Source organism: Filicampus tigris, chromosome 14 (genome assembly GCF_054856515.1).
Source record: "Filicampus tigris isolate MCC_2025a chromosome 14, RoL_Ftig_1.0, whole genome shotgun sequence".
NCBI lineage: Eukaryota > Metazoa > Chordata > Actinopteri > Syngnathiformes > Syngnathidae > Filicampus > Filicampus tigris.
Window position 1 is genome coordinate 263,218 of NC_141230.1, and position 16,014 is coordinate 279,231.

Here is a 16,014-nt window from a genome sequence, read left to right on the forward strand (position 1 = left end):
TTGAAGAGTAAAAAGTCTTTAAGTATAAAAAGTATGAGGAACACTCATTTTGGCCTGTACATAGTACAGCGGAAAAATACTCTAAGTAAGTGACAGTGCTGCAGTGCTGTAGTGAAATGTAAGGGACAGCATTGGATAACAATAAAACTAGACTAACAGTAGTGGGGAGTGTTGAGTATTGCACTGTATTAAGGTAGTGGGGAATATTGGGTATTGCACGATATGAGCTCAGGTGCAGGACTGCACAATTGCACTAATGTCCGCCAGTTTGTAGAGACTACACAATGTTCTTGTTAAAGAGTCTGACAGCAGCAGGCAAGAAGGAACGGCGGAATCTTTCCTTTGCACAGCGAGGGTGTAACAGTCTGTCACTGAAGGAGCTGTGGAGTGCTGTTAGGGTGCCCTGGAGGGGGTGGTCCGGGTTGTCCAGCATTGATGACAGCTTGGCCAAAATCCTCCTGTCCCCCACCGAGTCCACAGAGTCCAGGGAGTAGCCCAGGACAGAGCCGGCCCTCCTGACCAGTTTGTCCAGCCGCTTCTTGTTCCGGGCCGAGACGCCGCCTGCCCAGGTGACCACTCCCTGGAAGATGACTGATGCAACCACCGAGTCATAAAAGTTCCTGAGGAGTGTCCCCTGAACCCCAAAAGACCTCAGTCTCCTGAGTAGGAAGAGACTGCTCTGACTCTAGAGGGCGTCTGTGTTGTCGCACCAGTCCAGTTTATTGTTCAGATGAACACCCAGGTACTTGTAAGTTGAGACTCTCTCAACATCTGTTCTCCGGATATTCACTGGTGCAGGTGAAGAGTGCTGGCGCCTACCAAAATCCACCACCATTTCTTTGGATTTCCCCGCATTGATCAGGAGGCGGTTCTGCTTGCACCAGTCCACAAAACCCTGAGTAAGTTCTCTGTACTCCCGATCATCTCCACCTGTGATGAGGCCGACAATTGCAGAGTCGTCAGAGAACTTCTGCAGGTAACAGGTAGGGGTGTTGTAGTTGAAGTCCGAGGTGTAGAGGGTGAACAGGAAGGGAGCCAAGACAGTTCCCTGTGGGGCCCCCGTGCTACAGACGAGCACGTCAGACACACAGTCCTGTGTCCTCACATACTGTGGCCGGTTTGTGAGATAGTCCTGGATCCATGTGGTGTTGTGGTGGGCCACCCCCGCCCGCTCCAGCTTGTCTCCCAATAGGGTGGGCTGGATGGTGTTGAAAGCACTGGAGAAATCAAACAACATGATCCTCACAGTGCTCCCCGCCTTCTCCAGGTGGGAGAGTGAAGTGTGGAGGAGGTAGATGATGGCATCATCCACACTGCTGACAGGCTGATATGCGAACACGAGTGGGTCCATTGAGGAGCTCACCAGGGGGCGCAGGTGGACAAGGACCAGTCTCTCCAGGGTCTTCATCAGGTGAGATGTCAGCGCCACTGGTCTGAAGCTGTTGAGATCCTTCGGGTGGGGGGTCTTTGGCACCGGGACCAGGCAGGATGTTTTCCATAGCTGGGGGACCTTGCCCAGCTTCAGGCTCAGGTTGAACATGTGCTGGACAATTCCACACAGCTGGTCTGCGCAGGATTTGAGGAGCTGGGGGCTGATGCCATCTGGACCCGCTGCCTTCCTCGCCTTCATCTTCTTCAGCTGGTTCCTCACCTGAGATGTTGTGAAGGCCAAGGCTGGGCAGGAGGGAGTGGTGGCTATCTGGTGTAGCTGGGAGCTGGAGACTGTGGAGAAAAGGGGGGAGGGGGTGACACGCCCAGCAGGAGGAATACGTGGAGGCTGGGGCAGGAGAGACTGAATGGGGGCAGGCATCTGATCGAACCTATTGAAAAGAGGTTCAGCTCATTTGCCCACTGCAGGTCCCCCCCAGTCCGGGTCTTGGGTTGTCCGTGGCCTGAGATGGTCTTCAGGCCCCTCCAGACTCACCTGGCGTTATTCTGCAACAGCTGCTCCTCCATCCTCTTCCTGTAGGACCTTTTCCCCTCTCTGATCCTCCTCCTCAGCTGGCGCTGCACAGTCTTCCGCTCCTCTATGTTGCCTGACGCAAAAGCCCTCCTCTTCTCCTTCAGGAGAGCTTTTATGTCTGGTGTGATCCAGGGTTTGTTGTTGGAGAAACACCTTCCTGTCCTGGTGGGTATGGTGATCTCCATGCAGAAATTTATATAGTCTGTAACAGTGTCCGTTAGACTACTAATGTCTTCCCCATGAGCATCACTGAATACTTCCCACACAGTTGTGCTGATGCAGTCCTTTAAGGCCTCCTCGGCCTCTCCAGACCATCTCTGAACTGTGCGGGTCACAGCTGGCTGCCTGCGGACCACAGGTTTTTACACAGACTGGAGAGCCACCAGGTTGTGATCAGCTTTGCCCAGCGGGGGGAGGGGCAGTGATGTGTATGCCTCCTTGTTGTTAGCATAGAAAAGGTCCAGTGTTTTATTGTCCCTGTTGTGGCAGGTGACATACTGTGTGAATGAAGGCAGAGAGGAGGAAGGGGAGGCATGATTGAAGTCACCAGAGATGAGTATCAGGGCATTTGGGTGCTGTGTTTGTAGCCTGCTCACTGCTGCAGTCAAGACATCACAGGCTGTGTCGCCGCTGGCAGCTGGTGGGACACGATCGCGCAAAAAATAGCCATCAGCAGCAGCAAGAATACCGCAGTTTGGGTGTCCATTGCTACGCAAGTTACGACTATCAACTATATGAAAAAGGTATGAGGTAGAGTAATATTAAGGAACAAAAACACACGAAACGGCTCACCGATGAGCCAGAGCTACTGTAGCGGGCTGCCACTTGCGCGGCGCCGGAACCGGATCAATGAAAATATAAAAATAACTACAGAGAGCTGGACTGGAAGAGAGTTTACATCCTTACTCAAAGGTTTGACGTACTGATGTGTCACTGTTTGTTTATAAAGTTTATAAACTGTAAGACATCAGGCCTATATTACATAAAGAACAAAGCATAAAAGGACCACAGCAACTGCATAGCAACTGATACATTAAGTAACAACCAGTTAAACAGTACCACCCCCACTTAAGGGGCACCGCCTTGTACCCAGACTCTAAAATAAAAAAAGACAAAGTCAAAAATCAAAAACACCAAATAAACTGAAGTATAAAAACAACAAGAATCAAAGTAACCAAATAAACACTAGGAGACCAGGGTTTGTTGGATCAAGACAGCAAACAAACAGCAGTTAGATGTGAAAAAGACAATGAACCAACAAAGACTGAAAGAAAACATCCATCTATCCATTATCGATACCGCTTATCCTCACAAGGGTCGAGGGGCGTGCTGGAGCCTATCCCAGCTGTCTTCGGGCAGTAGGCGTGGGACACCCTGAATTGGTTGCCAGCCAATCGCAGGGCACACAGAGACAAACATCCTCACTCACAATCACACCTAGGGGCAATTTAGAGAGTCCAATCAACTTACCATGCATGTTTTTGGAATGTGGGAGGAAACCGGAGTACCCGGAGAAAACCCACACAGGCACAGGGAGAACATGCAAACTCCACACGGGGAGGCCGGAGCCAGGATCGAACCCACAACCTCTGAACTGTGAGGCGGATGTGCTAACCAGTCGACCGCCCTGAAAGAAAACAATAAACCAAATACAAACTGACGAAACAACGGGCAACACTGGACAAGACACAAAGTGGGGGAGCTGACCGGGTAACACAAGGGATCGGGTAAGCGAGCACAGGTGGACAAAACTTACTCGACTTGGACTAAGACAGCAAATAAACGTGACAAAAACAATGAACCAACAAAGACTGAAGGAAAGCAAGGAACTAAATACAAACTGATGAGACGAACACCTGACAAACACAAGACACAAGTGTGAGAGGGAGCTTATTGAGTAACTCAAGGGATCTGGTAACCAAGCACAGGTGGACACAATAACTTTGATTGAGTAACTCAAGGGATCTGGTAACCGAGCACAGGTGGACACAATAACGTAACGAGACAGACACTTATAAAAGAATCCCGAGGAAAACATGAAACTAAATTCAAAATCAAAACCAAAATCAAAAACAGAATGGAAAAGGCCAGACAAGAGGTTCCTGGCGGAACTAGTCCGGTAGGAGTCCAGGAGGCCAGACGAGAGGGTCTTGGTGGGGCCAATCCAGTGACCGTCCTGAAGGCCACACAAGAGGTTCCAGAGGGCCACACAGGAGGTGAGAGTAGCCACAGCGCTTGGGCATCCAGAGCAGAATCAGATGGCAGCCGCAGGCCTTGCGCCGACATAGCAGAATTGGAGGGAGGCCTCAGAGCTTGCTCCGCCAAAACAGAATCCAAGGGCAACCGTAGAGCTTGCGCCGCTGGAGCAGGGATGGAGCCTGGTGGTGCCGAGGAGCCGGCATGGGGGCCTGCCTCATAAGCCTGCCACCAGAGAGGTTGGGAAGCACAAGAGACACGAGGGGCTGGAAGTACAGATATTGAGGAAGGTAAACTAGAAGAAATGGGATGAACGGGACTAGGTGAAGAAGTACGCAGTGAACGAGGTGCCGAAAAAGGTGGGGAGTGAAGTGGCTTGGGTATAGGTCCGGAATGACGTGACTTGGAAAAGGCTGAATTATGGGAGGAACCAGAACCTCTACTTAGGCGTTCACGTTGGCCACCCCGCGGGAGTCCCGTGTAAATGGCCAACTGGGCGCCCAAGCAGGGGTCTGATGGAAAGGGATCTGGAGTGGACACTAAGGCATCATTATCAGAAAAACGTGATAAAAACTGACAAGGGCTTGAATAATGACTGGGTAAGGGACCGGGAAAACCAAAATCAGTGTCAAAATTAGAATCGGATACAAAGGGATCATCATCAGAAAAACGTGAGACCTAGGGATGCTCCGATAAATCAGGCACCGATAATGATCGGCCGATTTTCGTGAAAAATTACGTGATCGGTATATTCAACCAAAGCCTTTTATTGCCGATCAAAAAATCCGATCACCCGCAGCTCATGCATCGCAGCCGAAAGCCATGAGAGACCAGCCTGCGTGCAGTGTTGGGACCTTCCCTCCCCTCGGGGACGGAGGTACGATGCCCAGCTCTTTCAGTAAGCACATAAAAAGAAACAAGGTGATTATTTTATTTATTTTTACTTGGCTTTTTCTTCACCTGTTGCCTTTATACATAATGTTCCTGTGTTTCTGACTTGATAAGCAAAGAACTCACTGTCAGTAGACACATTGAAATTGCTAAAAATAAGACATATGATACTTTTAAATTAGTGACCAGACCGTGTACTGTGAACTTTCCAGCAGTACAGTGAGGCTTATTGCAGTGTTGCACTCTAAAAACAGTTGGGTTAAAAATAATACAATTTGGGGTTTAAAATGGACCAATCCACTCCTTGAGTCAAATTGACCCAACTTTCTAGGTTGTTTTTGCAGAAAACAACCCAAAATGGGTAATTTTGTATGAAACAACCCCAAAAATTGGCTTGTTTTGTACAAAGCAACGCAAGAAGGTGGGTCAAATTGACCCAATTAGTGGATCGGTCAATTTTTGACCGAAAATTATTTGTAACCCAATTGCTTTTAGTGTGTGTGAGCTTTCGCACAATACAGTATTGCAATAAATAACATACTGTGACGTCAATACCGTGATAAAACCAAACCATGAGCTATTGATCTTGTGACAGCAGGTTTGTCTGATGAAAATGTAATTTTGGCCCGTGACAGGATTGAGGAAAAGGTTCTGTTTTACACAAAGTGAGCAATACGGTGTGTGTGTGGAGGGGCCGTTTGAACGTGGGAATGGAACGGATTACATTCGACAATCAAGGTACCAAGTGTATGTGTATACTGGGGCTCTTTGCCTTTGAGTGGTTGGCTAACCCTGTTGTAGGGGGTCACATGAACATATAGGATTTTTGCATACACAAACAGGGGATGGGATGAATTGACTTTTTAGGCTGGTTCAACAGTGGGTGCTAAACATTTTAGTTAAAAGCTCAAATTCAGTTGAGTGACAGGGTCACTCAAATAGGGATTGTTAGATTATGACTCTTAATAATTATATAGGCGACTTGAGATAGGCCGTTGTGTCGCCCTTTCCTCCTGGCTCGTCAGCTTTTTATCAATGACACCCTTGGAACACATATCAGTTGATTTCAGTTAAGGCTCTAGAGCAGGAGTCTTCAATCCTATACCTTGAGAGCTGGTGTCCTGCCTGTTTTCCATCTCTCCCTGCTACAGATATTCAACAAAGGTCTGGAGAAGCTGGATAACGATCCTGATCATTTGAATCAGGTGTGTGTTGGAGCAGGGACAGATGGAAAACAGGTAGCACACTGGCCCTCAAGGAACAGGATTGAAGACTCCTGCTCTAGAGTCACACAGTCACATGGGCTAGGCAGAGCCGCCCTCATGTGGGTAGGCGGCCAAGACAGTATTAGAGTAAACCATTTTGGACAGATTAGACCTCGCAGAAAAGGCTCCACGGCCGTGTCTTGATCTTTCTGGCATCCATTAAATAGTTCAACTGAGAATACACAGTCTTCTGGTAGTTACTATTAACATAGTGAGCATTAAAGATAAAAGAACAAGGAGACGGTTGCCTCAGAACTTTTCATCCTGTTAGGTTTAGCATGTGGCTCCAAAACATTTATTTGTCGGTCTTAGCCTGTTACCATATGCCATTTTCATAGATCTAGGTCAAGCATGTCCAAAGTGTGGCCCATGTTCAAATTTCTACCGGCCTGCAACCTCTGGCATAAAATTAATCATGAGTGGCCCGTCAATAGTGTTGACCACAGTACAAAATACACGTTTAAAATAAAAAAAGTTTTTTTTTAATTTGACCACCAGATGGCAGCAGACGTGGTTGCCTTCTCGGGTACTTTAAGAAATAGTCTCTGAGCGAGCTCTGCCTCTCCTAACACCCCACCTCAAAGTCATGTTCGGTGTCAGAGTGAACACCTTGCTGCATGACATTTTGTGTGGACCTTTTCCAGTGCATTTCTAAAATAGAGACTGTAGTGAAGAAAAAGAAAGTTGACAGAGAGGGCCGTCGCTTCCAAAACAAGTGGAAATTGTCATTTTTTTCACTGAAATTCAAAACAACTGTGTCTGTCTAGTTCGCTAAGAGACTGTGGGCCCCCATACATTTTCCCCTCACTAAATCTGTCCCTCTTTGCAAAACGCTTGGACATCCTAGAATATAAATATTTTGACAGGCCAGGGGTCCATTTCACAAAGCAGGTTTAGTGAAAACTCAGAGTCTGCTAACCCTGAAAACTCTTGAGTTTTCCATTTCAGAAAGGGGGGTAATTCAAACAAGAGGGATAACTCCAGCCAGTTTCTGAGAGACGTAACTTAAGCTCGCTGTCAGTTAACACATTAACAGACTCTATGAACCTGACCTAGCCGGGAGCAGGTTTATCTCAATGAACCTCGAGTTTCTTTATGTCTCCACCCTCTTTCAGAGCCCCTCATGCTACAACATTGATTACGGGTTTAGGAGAAGACTACACCTAATGGAGACAAAAGCAAGTTAAAGTTATGACTTAGGTGCTTCTGGATATTAGTACATTCAGTTTATACATTATTATACATTACATTACATTATTTGGATTATTTGCCTCAGGTTAGGAACAAAAGTTAAAAAGAAGGAATTGGTCAACTCAGTCGGCACGGTGATCAACTGGTTAGCACGTCCGCCTCACAGTTCAGAAGTCGTGGGTTCGATCCCGGCTCCGGCCTCCCTGGGTGGAGTTTGCATGTTCTCCCTGTGCCTGCGTGGGTTTTCTCCGGGTACTCCGGTTTCCTCCCACATCCCGAAAACATGCATGGTAAGTTGATTGGACACTCTAAATTGCCCCTAGATGTGATTGTGAGTGTGGATGTTTGTTTGTCTCTGTGTGCCCTGCGATTGGCTGGCAACCAATTCAGGGTGTCCCCCGCCTACTGCCCGAAGACTGCTAGCATAGGCTCCAGCACGCTCACGACCCTTGTGAGGATAAGCGGTATAGATAATGGATGGATGGATGCATTGGAAAACTCTTGAGACAAAGCCAGTGTAGCACAATACTCTATCAAGTCATGCTAGAAATGTAGCAGCACGTGGATAAGAACGGCTTGTTTAAGTGCATATTCTTAAAGTGCACATCTCAAGATAAACATTCTTAAAGTGCACATCTCGTAAACACTAACGTTAGTGAGGGTCGTGCCTTTGATAGAAACTCGCTGAGAGTGAGGGAAAAGGGGGAGTGAAGCGAGGCTACATTCAAAACTAGCAGTTTGAAAATGGAAAACTCCCCTTCTAAATGAAAAGTTCAAAAGACAGAGAGAAAAAAAATGCTTTACAACCAGTTTTAATGGTAACTGTGGTTGCAACATGTAGAGTCATGATGTAAATGTTAATTGTTAATGAGCAGTATGACACAAATGTCTACACAAACAAAGATCAATTTAATGTTGGTATAGATCCAGACAGAGGCTTTTAGTAAATGTTATCATAAAGCAATTTGACAATACATTAATTACTAAACTATGCATATACATCAGATATTCACTATTTTCATTGCAAACGATTCCTTTCCTTTTTTGCCCCTGAAAAGATCATAGAGTGTATTGTAGCTAAAGTTATTGATATGCTGTACCATACACATTAGTAACAAATGTGCATAAAATACTGTGTCATTGTAATTCTGTAGTTTGAAGGATTAAAAGAAAGATGTGTCAGAGGAGAAGGCCCCAACAAGTCTGAATTCGTCTCTCGTCAATACACAGAAAAGCCGTTGAGGAAGAGCCTTGGAATACGGTGCCGGTCGAGGGATGCATGTACGCAGCAAAATCTCCCGGCCTGCTGGCGAAGGGAAGTCATGAGTACTGCTGTCTCCTTCGGTTAGCTTCTTTTCTTCTTTCTTTCTCTGTCCGGTTTCTTTCTCCAGGGTGGCAGTCTATGGGCAGGCATAATTTGACACGAATAAGGCATTTGAAGATTAAGTGCATTTTATCACCCACATTTCCTCATTCAACTTCTCCGAGTAAATAACTACAAATCCAAATCAAAATATAGACTTACTTTCCAATGTTATTTCTGTAAAACAGTAGATAAAACAAGAAAATTCCCACAATGAGACAAATGAATGGGACAGCTGACTCTTGCAAGTCTGAAAGCTGCATTTGCAATGGCTTTGTGGCGAGGCAGCCTTACCCTGTAGAGCTATTCCAACTTTTGTTTTCAATGAAAAGAAAAGTATTTAAATTGAAGAATCACAAACGAGTAGAGATGGTGTTTAGCACGTGCGCCTCCGAGTTCAGAGGTCATGGGTGTTAGAATGATTGTACAAAAGTTATCCCATATTTACTCTTATGGTGTTGCAAAGCATTTATTCAACAATATAAACTTGTTTGTGTCATGTAAGGTGAAGTTGTCTGTGAAGAAAGCAGAGCATGCCTCATGCAGTATGCAGCTACAGATAAGGAATTGAACCCTTATCTCAAGAGAGTGGCTGGAACAAACTGCAGTTGTCTGCTTGACCACTTTGTGTTTGTTATTGTCAGCACACACATTCCTATCTGCGATTTACTTTCTTGCAGTGGTCTGTTTGAGCACTTTGTGTTTATATCATTGTCAGTGCAAGCATTCCTGTTGTTATTGTCAGCACAAGCATTCCTATCTGCGATTTACTTTCTTGCAGTGGTCTGTTTGAGCACTTTGTGTTTATATCATTGTCAGTGCAAGCATTCCTGTCTGTGATTTATTTTTCCCCAAACCCTTATAGCAACTATCTGTGTGACCAGGAACCACCCTTTCGTAAATACAATACAGTGTGTTTAGAGTGGTAGAAGGTTTGTAACTAAGGACATCTCTGTCCGTTCTCCTCGCAAGTGAAAAAGAGCTAACCTCTTGTGTGATGTTTTATTCAATATTCAAGGTTGACTAAACCTGACAGTGGGTTCGAATCCGGCTCCTGCCTTACTGCGTGCAGTTTGCATGTTCTCCCCGGACTGTAACGGTTTTCTCCAGGTACTCCGGTTTACTCCTACATTCCAAGTACATGGTATGGCATGGTAGGTTGATTGAAGACTAAATTTCCCCAGGTGTGAATGGTTGCTTGTTTATTTGTGCCCTGTGGTTAGCTGGCGACCAATTCAGGGTGTACGCTGCCTGTCACTCGGGATAGGCTCCAGCATACCTGCGACCCTAGTGTGAATAAGAGGTTCAGAACACAAATGAATGCATGAATGAGTACAGTTTAAAAAAAAAGGCTTTTATTTAGAAAATGTGAAAGTTTTTTAGAATTGGAATGAGGCATGTACTGTATATATCTATCTGTAAAACATGGGCATCATTAAGATGCCTTTTTCAGCGGGGTGAGCTTTAGTGCTGACATTTTTACATCGACCCATTAAATAAATGCCAATGTAAAAACCAAATCAAGTGTACCTCCAAGGGTGGGAAAGGAAAACTGGTGAAGGTCAGTGTTGTTTTTGGCAGGCATTTTAGATTTAGTCTTAGTCTTGGTCTTTTGGACGAAAATGCATATTAGTTTTCGTCACATTAGTCATTCCTATTAGTGATTAGAGAGTCCAGTTTTAGTCGACGAAAACTCCAAAAGGTTTTAGTCTAGTTTTAGTCGACGAAAACTCCAAAAGGTTTTAGTCTAGTTTTAGTCAACGGAAACTCCCCCAAAAAGTTTTAATCTAGTTTTCGTAAATGTAGTTGACGGAAATTCAAAAAGGTTTGAGTTCGTTTTAGTTAAAAATTGGCATACAATATTTCGTACATACATTCCGTACATAAAGTCAAACATTTTTTAACTGATTCGTCAAAAAATGTAAGTACTTTGGCGGCTAACCGCATTGCTAAGGCTAAAAAGTCATTCAATATTGGTGAAATAAAAAAACCTGTGGATTCGCGTTTATTATTGTACAACACACACACACACACACACACACACGCACACACACACGCACACTAAGGCGGACCAACCGGTCCGTGGTAGAAAAATGGTTGGGGACCACTGCCTTGATCTACTTTTAATATTTGACTTTACACACAACAAGCGAATGAACGCGGGTCAGTGTGCGTGAGCCGAGACGAATGACTGCAGACCTGTTCGTGTTTTGGTGTGCTGGTCTGTGCGCCCTTGCATGCGCCCCCTGCGTGCTGTCCTGGTGTGTGTGCCCAAAAGAGGATAAGTTGCACCAATATTGCATTTTTTTGAAAGACAGGTTATGTGTACAATAGGAAGGGATGTCATGAATTTTGAATGTCTGACAAACCACACGCTAACAATTTCGTCCTGTCTTGTCTCGTCACTGAAAATTCATGTACGTCACGTCATGTTTTCGTCATCAAAGAGCCACGTTTAGCTCGTCATCGTCTCATTATCGTCATGAAAAAAGGGGCGTTAACAAAATATTTTCATCATCGTCATCGTTGACGAAAACAACACTGGTTAAGGTTAAACATTAACAAACAACTTGATTAATGTGGTTATATTGAGGAGCGTAAAACAACTTTGGTTAGGCTATGTTCGCGTTTGTGTGTAAGAGAAAAAATGCTGAAGTCATGGCACATTCTGTCTAAGTCCCTTTTATTTGTGAAGCAATTAATGAAGGGTCTTTTTCCTTCTGCTTACTTGTTCACACATCCGGTTGAGTGTTTTGGTACAATATCAATAAAAATGCCAACGTGTTTTCTAGAAATGGTGTTTTTTGTTTTTACAAAACAATGAAATATGACTGAAGTAATGATGCTTTGTGGATGATGATATATATCAGGGCTGCCACTTATGATTATTTTGCTAGTCTACTAATCACCACTAGTAGCGATTAATCAACAAATGGGATCACCTGTAAATCTCAACATATCGCACCAGCAAGCAGCTGCTCTTATACAGTATCGCCCTCAGTAGTTTACAGCTTTAATTCTTTAAGGTATGTACAAACTAAGGATAAAGACTATTAAGGTGATAGTACCACAATGTCCAGCTCCTTCATTGGGATCCTGACGCGTTCCCAATCAGCTGGGAAACATCTCTCCAGCGTTTCCCGGGTCATCCTAGGGGTTTGTTGCCAGTGGGACATTCCAGGAACACCTCACCAGGAAGGCATCCAGGTGGCATCCTGACAAGCTGCCCGAGCCACCCCATCTAGCTCTACTCAATGTGGAGGAGCAGCGGGTCAATTCTGAGTCCCTCCCCAATGACTGAGCTTCTCAACTTATCTCTATGACAAAACCGGACACCCTGCACAGGAATGTCATTTCGGCCGCTTGAATCTGGGATCTTGGCCATTCTGTCACGACCCACAGCTCATGACCATAGGGGTAGGAACGCAGATTGACCGGTAAATTGAATGCTTCGCCTTCCGGCTCAGCACCCTCTTCACCACGACGGACCGATACAGAGTCTGCATCACTGGAGACACTGTACCGATACGCCTGTCAATCTCCCGCTCCATCTTCCCCTCACTTGTGAACAAGACGCCAAGATACTTAAACTCCTCCACTTGGGGCAGGATCTCATCCCCAACCTGAAGAGGGCACTCCACCATTTTCCGACTGAGGACCATGGTCTCAGATTTGGAGGTGCTGATTTTCATCCCAGCTGATTCACTGATTCAATGCCTCGGCTGCGCCTAGAAATTCTGTCCATTAAAGTTATGAACAGAAACGGTAACAAAGGCCACCATTGGCGGAGTCCTACACACACTGGAAACAAATCCGAATTACTGCCGGCAATGTGGACCCAACTGTGACACCGGTCATCCAGGGATCGAACTGCCCATACTAGGGAGTCTGTTAGCATCCTCCCGGAGCACCCTCCACAAGATCCCCCACGGTACATGGTCGAACGCCTTATCTAAGTCCACAGAGTACATGTAGACTGGTTGAGGGACCTCCCATGCACTCTCAACCCTTCCGAGGGTGTAGATTGTAGAGCTGGTCCACGGTGCACGAAAACCCCACTGCTCCTCCTGAATGTGCGATACAACTTCCTGATGGACCCTCCTCTCCCGCACCCCTGAATAGACTTTTCCAGGGAGGCTGATGAGTGTGATTCATTTGTAATTGGAACACACCCTCTTTCCCCCTTCTTAAAAAGGGGACCACCACACCGGTCTGCCAATACGGAGGCACTGTCAGAGATGGTTGGAGAGGCGTGTCAACCAGGACAGCCCTACAACATCCAGAGCCTTTAGGAATTCTGGGCAGATCTCATAAACCCCTAGGGCCTTGCCACCAAGGAGCTTTTTAACCACCTCGGTGACCTCAACCGAAGGTAGGAAAGCCCGCCTCAGAGACCCCAGACTCTGCTCCTTCATGGGAAGGCACTTGAGGAGGTCTTCAAATTATTCTCTCCACGGAGTCACAACTTCCCGTTTTGAGGTCAGCAGCACCATCCACACTCTATACAGCATTGTCAGTGCACTGTTTCCCCTTCCTGAGACACTAGATGGTGGACCAGAATTTCTTTGAAGCTGCCTGGACGTTATTCTCCATGGGTTCACGCCCGGGTTTTTGCCTCAGTGATCACCGGATGCATTCTACTTGGCCAGCCAATACCCATCCCCAGCCATAGGCCGATAAGGCCCAATAGGACTCCTTCTTCAGCTTGACGGCATCCTTCACCGCTGGTGTCCACCAACAGGTTTGAGGGTTGACCACCTTACGGCAACACCTCCGGTCGGTCAACTCAACAATGGAGGCATGGAACATTGTCCACTTGTACTATGAAGTCAGTTTGAAGTCAGCCACCTCCCCCGGGACGTTGGCAAATTTCTGCCAGAGGTGGGAGTTGAAACTCTTTCTGACTGGATTCTGCCAGACAACAACAAACCCAACAAACATCCACAATATGTTTTGGGTCTGCCAGGTCAGACCGGCATCTTCCCCACCATCGGAGCCAACACACACACACAGACTGTGATCAGTTCACAATCTCACCCCACGCCCGTTCACCTGAGGGTCCAAAACAAGCAGCCGGAAGTCCTTTGAAACAACCATGCCCCTAGGTCTCAGTGTCATTGCCCACGTGAACACTGAAGTCACCCATCAAAACGATGAAGTCCCCAGAACGAGCACTCTCCAGCACTCCTTCCAAGGACTCCAAAAAGGATGAGAACACTGAACAGCTTGTAACGAAAAGGGATGCCAGATCCGGTGAGCACAGAGCTTGACCCCCAATCCTCCACAGCCAGCCGTTGTACCTTTGGGCTCAGCCCGGCCACAAGAGCTTGCCTTCAAGCTCCACATCCAGACCTGGCTCCAGTGGAAGGCCCTGGTAAACGGCGTCCAGGCAAGGGAAAATTGTATCCATTATTTTTCTAAGCCACTCATGGTATGGTCCCACACCTAGACCCGTTTGCCATGGGTGACCCTACCACGGGCATAAAGCCCCAGACAACTCAGCTCTTAGGATCAGTGCGACACAAACCCCTCCAATACAAAAAGGTGACGGCTCATGGAAGGGGTAGTGAAATCAGCAGGCTGGGCACTTGACCCCTTTTGGCCGGTCCATCCTCTGTCCGCGACCTGGGTACCCTTCCGGGGTCGTCTCTCCATCCGTATTCAGAAAATTCTCATCTGCTTTACTGCTTTATTTAACAGCGATGATTGTTTCGCTTTTAGCTGTTGTGAAATGCGCTATATAAATAAAATTGTATTGTATTGTATTGTATGTCATTGCAGAGGACGTGAAAGAGGTAAGTCTCTGAAAGGACGGGTGGAGACACCCGGTCCAGGGAGCACTTCCATTGGTCAGCCCTTTGGGTTGCTGAGTGACTCGCAGTTTACTCCCGCAGTCTGTGTGTGGAGGAACAAATCGCGCAGGAGCATTTTAGCACAAATTCGGCCACTTGATTGCGATGTTGAAACCTTTTTTTCTTTTGCCAGTCATCGTGTCCTACCAAGCAAAGCCCCTCCCCTCTCCGATGTGCGCGAATGAAGCGGCTGCGGCATTTAGATTTCAAATTTCCCGCAGTCAGACGCTAGTGCTCCTTCTTCTCCTTTTTCTTCTTCTCATTCTTCTTCTCAGTCTTCTTTTTCTTCTCCACTCTGTGCAGACTGAACGTGTGCAGTGCACAACATTCCCACCAAGGCGTTACCAATGCAAGTAAGTACACGCAGTTGGGTAACTAGTGGCGCGTTTGAGGCGTCATGAGTCAATTTTTGTCATTTGCCTATTTCACCGAACAGGTTGAGATGAACTTTTGGCCGCCTCGAGACCACGTCACATGCATGATGGACTAAAATCCACCCCCGCCCTTGCTTAGTCCGTCCTTTTTTTTAAACGTGTCGTCCCCTGTCCTACGTCCCAAAAATGGGCGTCCGTCCGGGACGGACCGTTCCACCCCCGGGATGGAATGCCCAGCACTGGAAATTAGACTAAAGTTAGGGAAAATGCACTATTCGAAACAAAAATAAAAAAAACACTTGTATTGATTTTTAATTTAGCTTCTTTAACCTTTATCAAAACGTTTTGTTTTGCTTCACTAATATGCATAATTTAAAAGTTGATCAACAAAATCAGAAAAAAATCACATACATTTTTTTGAACGATAATGTAGTACAATGTAAGGAACTGGGCTATGTGTTTCATTGTTACGTGTTGCCGTTAAGGGCTTGTGGCAAATATGTCATGTTCTGCTACTTTGAGTATTCCTATTCCCAAGTTCATAAATGCAACACACTGTTCTTGGTTAAGAATGTGGGAATGGAGAGAGACCGTGAGGGAGCGTGTATGCTGCTACTGCTCCAGATAACACCACGCTGTCTGCCATCTGCCCTGAACAGTGTAAACCAGGCTTCATCCGTGAAGAGAACACCTCTCCAACGTGCCAGATGCCATCGAATATGAGCAATTGCCCACTCAAGTCGGTTATGACGATGAACTGAATCAGATCGAGACCCCATGAGGACGACGAGCATGCAGATGAGCTTCCCAGAGACAGTTTCTGACAGTTTGGGCAGAAATTCTTTGGTTATGCAAACTGATTGTTTCAGCAGCTGTTTGAGTGGCTGTCTGAGAAGATCTTGGAGGTAAACATGCTGGA

At 46.3% G+C, this 16,014-nt stretch overlaps 1 protein-coding gene across 5 annotated transcripts in view; it reads right to left on the minus strand.

The window, feature by feature from the left end:
- Positions 1–8,302: 8,302 nt before the first annotated feature.
- Positions 8,303–16,014, minus strand: part of rab3gap1 (RAB3 GTPase activating protein subunit 1) — a 188,794-nt gene continuing 181,082 nt past the window's right edge. For 3 of the 5 annotated variants that reach the window (XM_086051122.1, XM_086051125.1, XM_086051123.1), the window contains one exon: positions 8,303–8,906. In XM_086051122.1, the coding sequence (XP_085907248.1) occupies positions 8,670–8,906 (237 nt within the window). In that variant the 3' untranslated portion in view covers positions 8,303–8,669. Of the gene's footprint in view, positions 8,907–9,898; positions 10,157–16,014 lie in introns of all 5 variants that reach the window. The other 2 variants (XR_015089492.1, XR_015089493.1) reach the window with 2 other exon arrangements.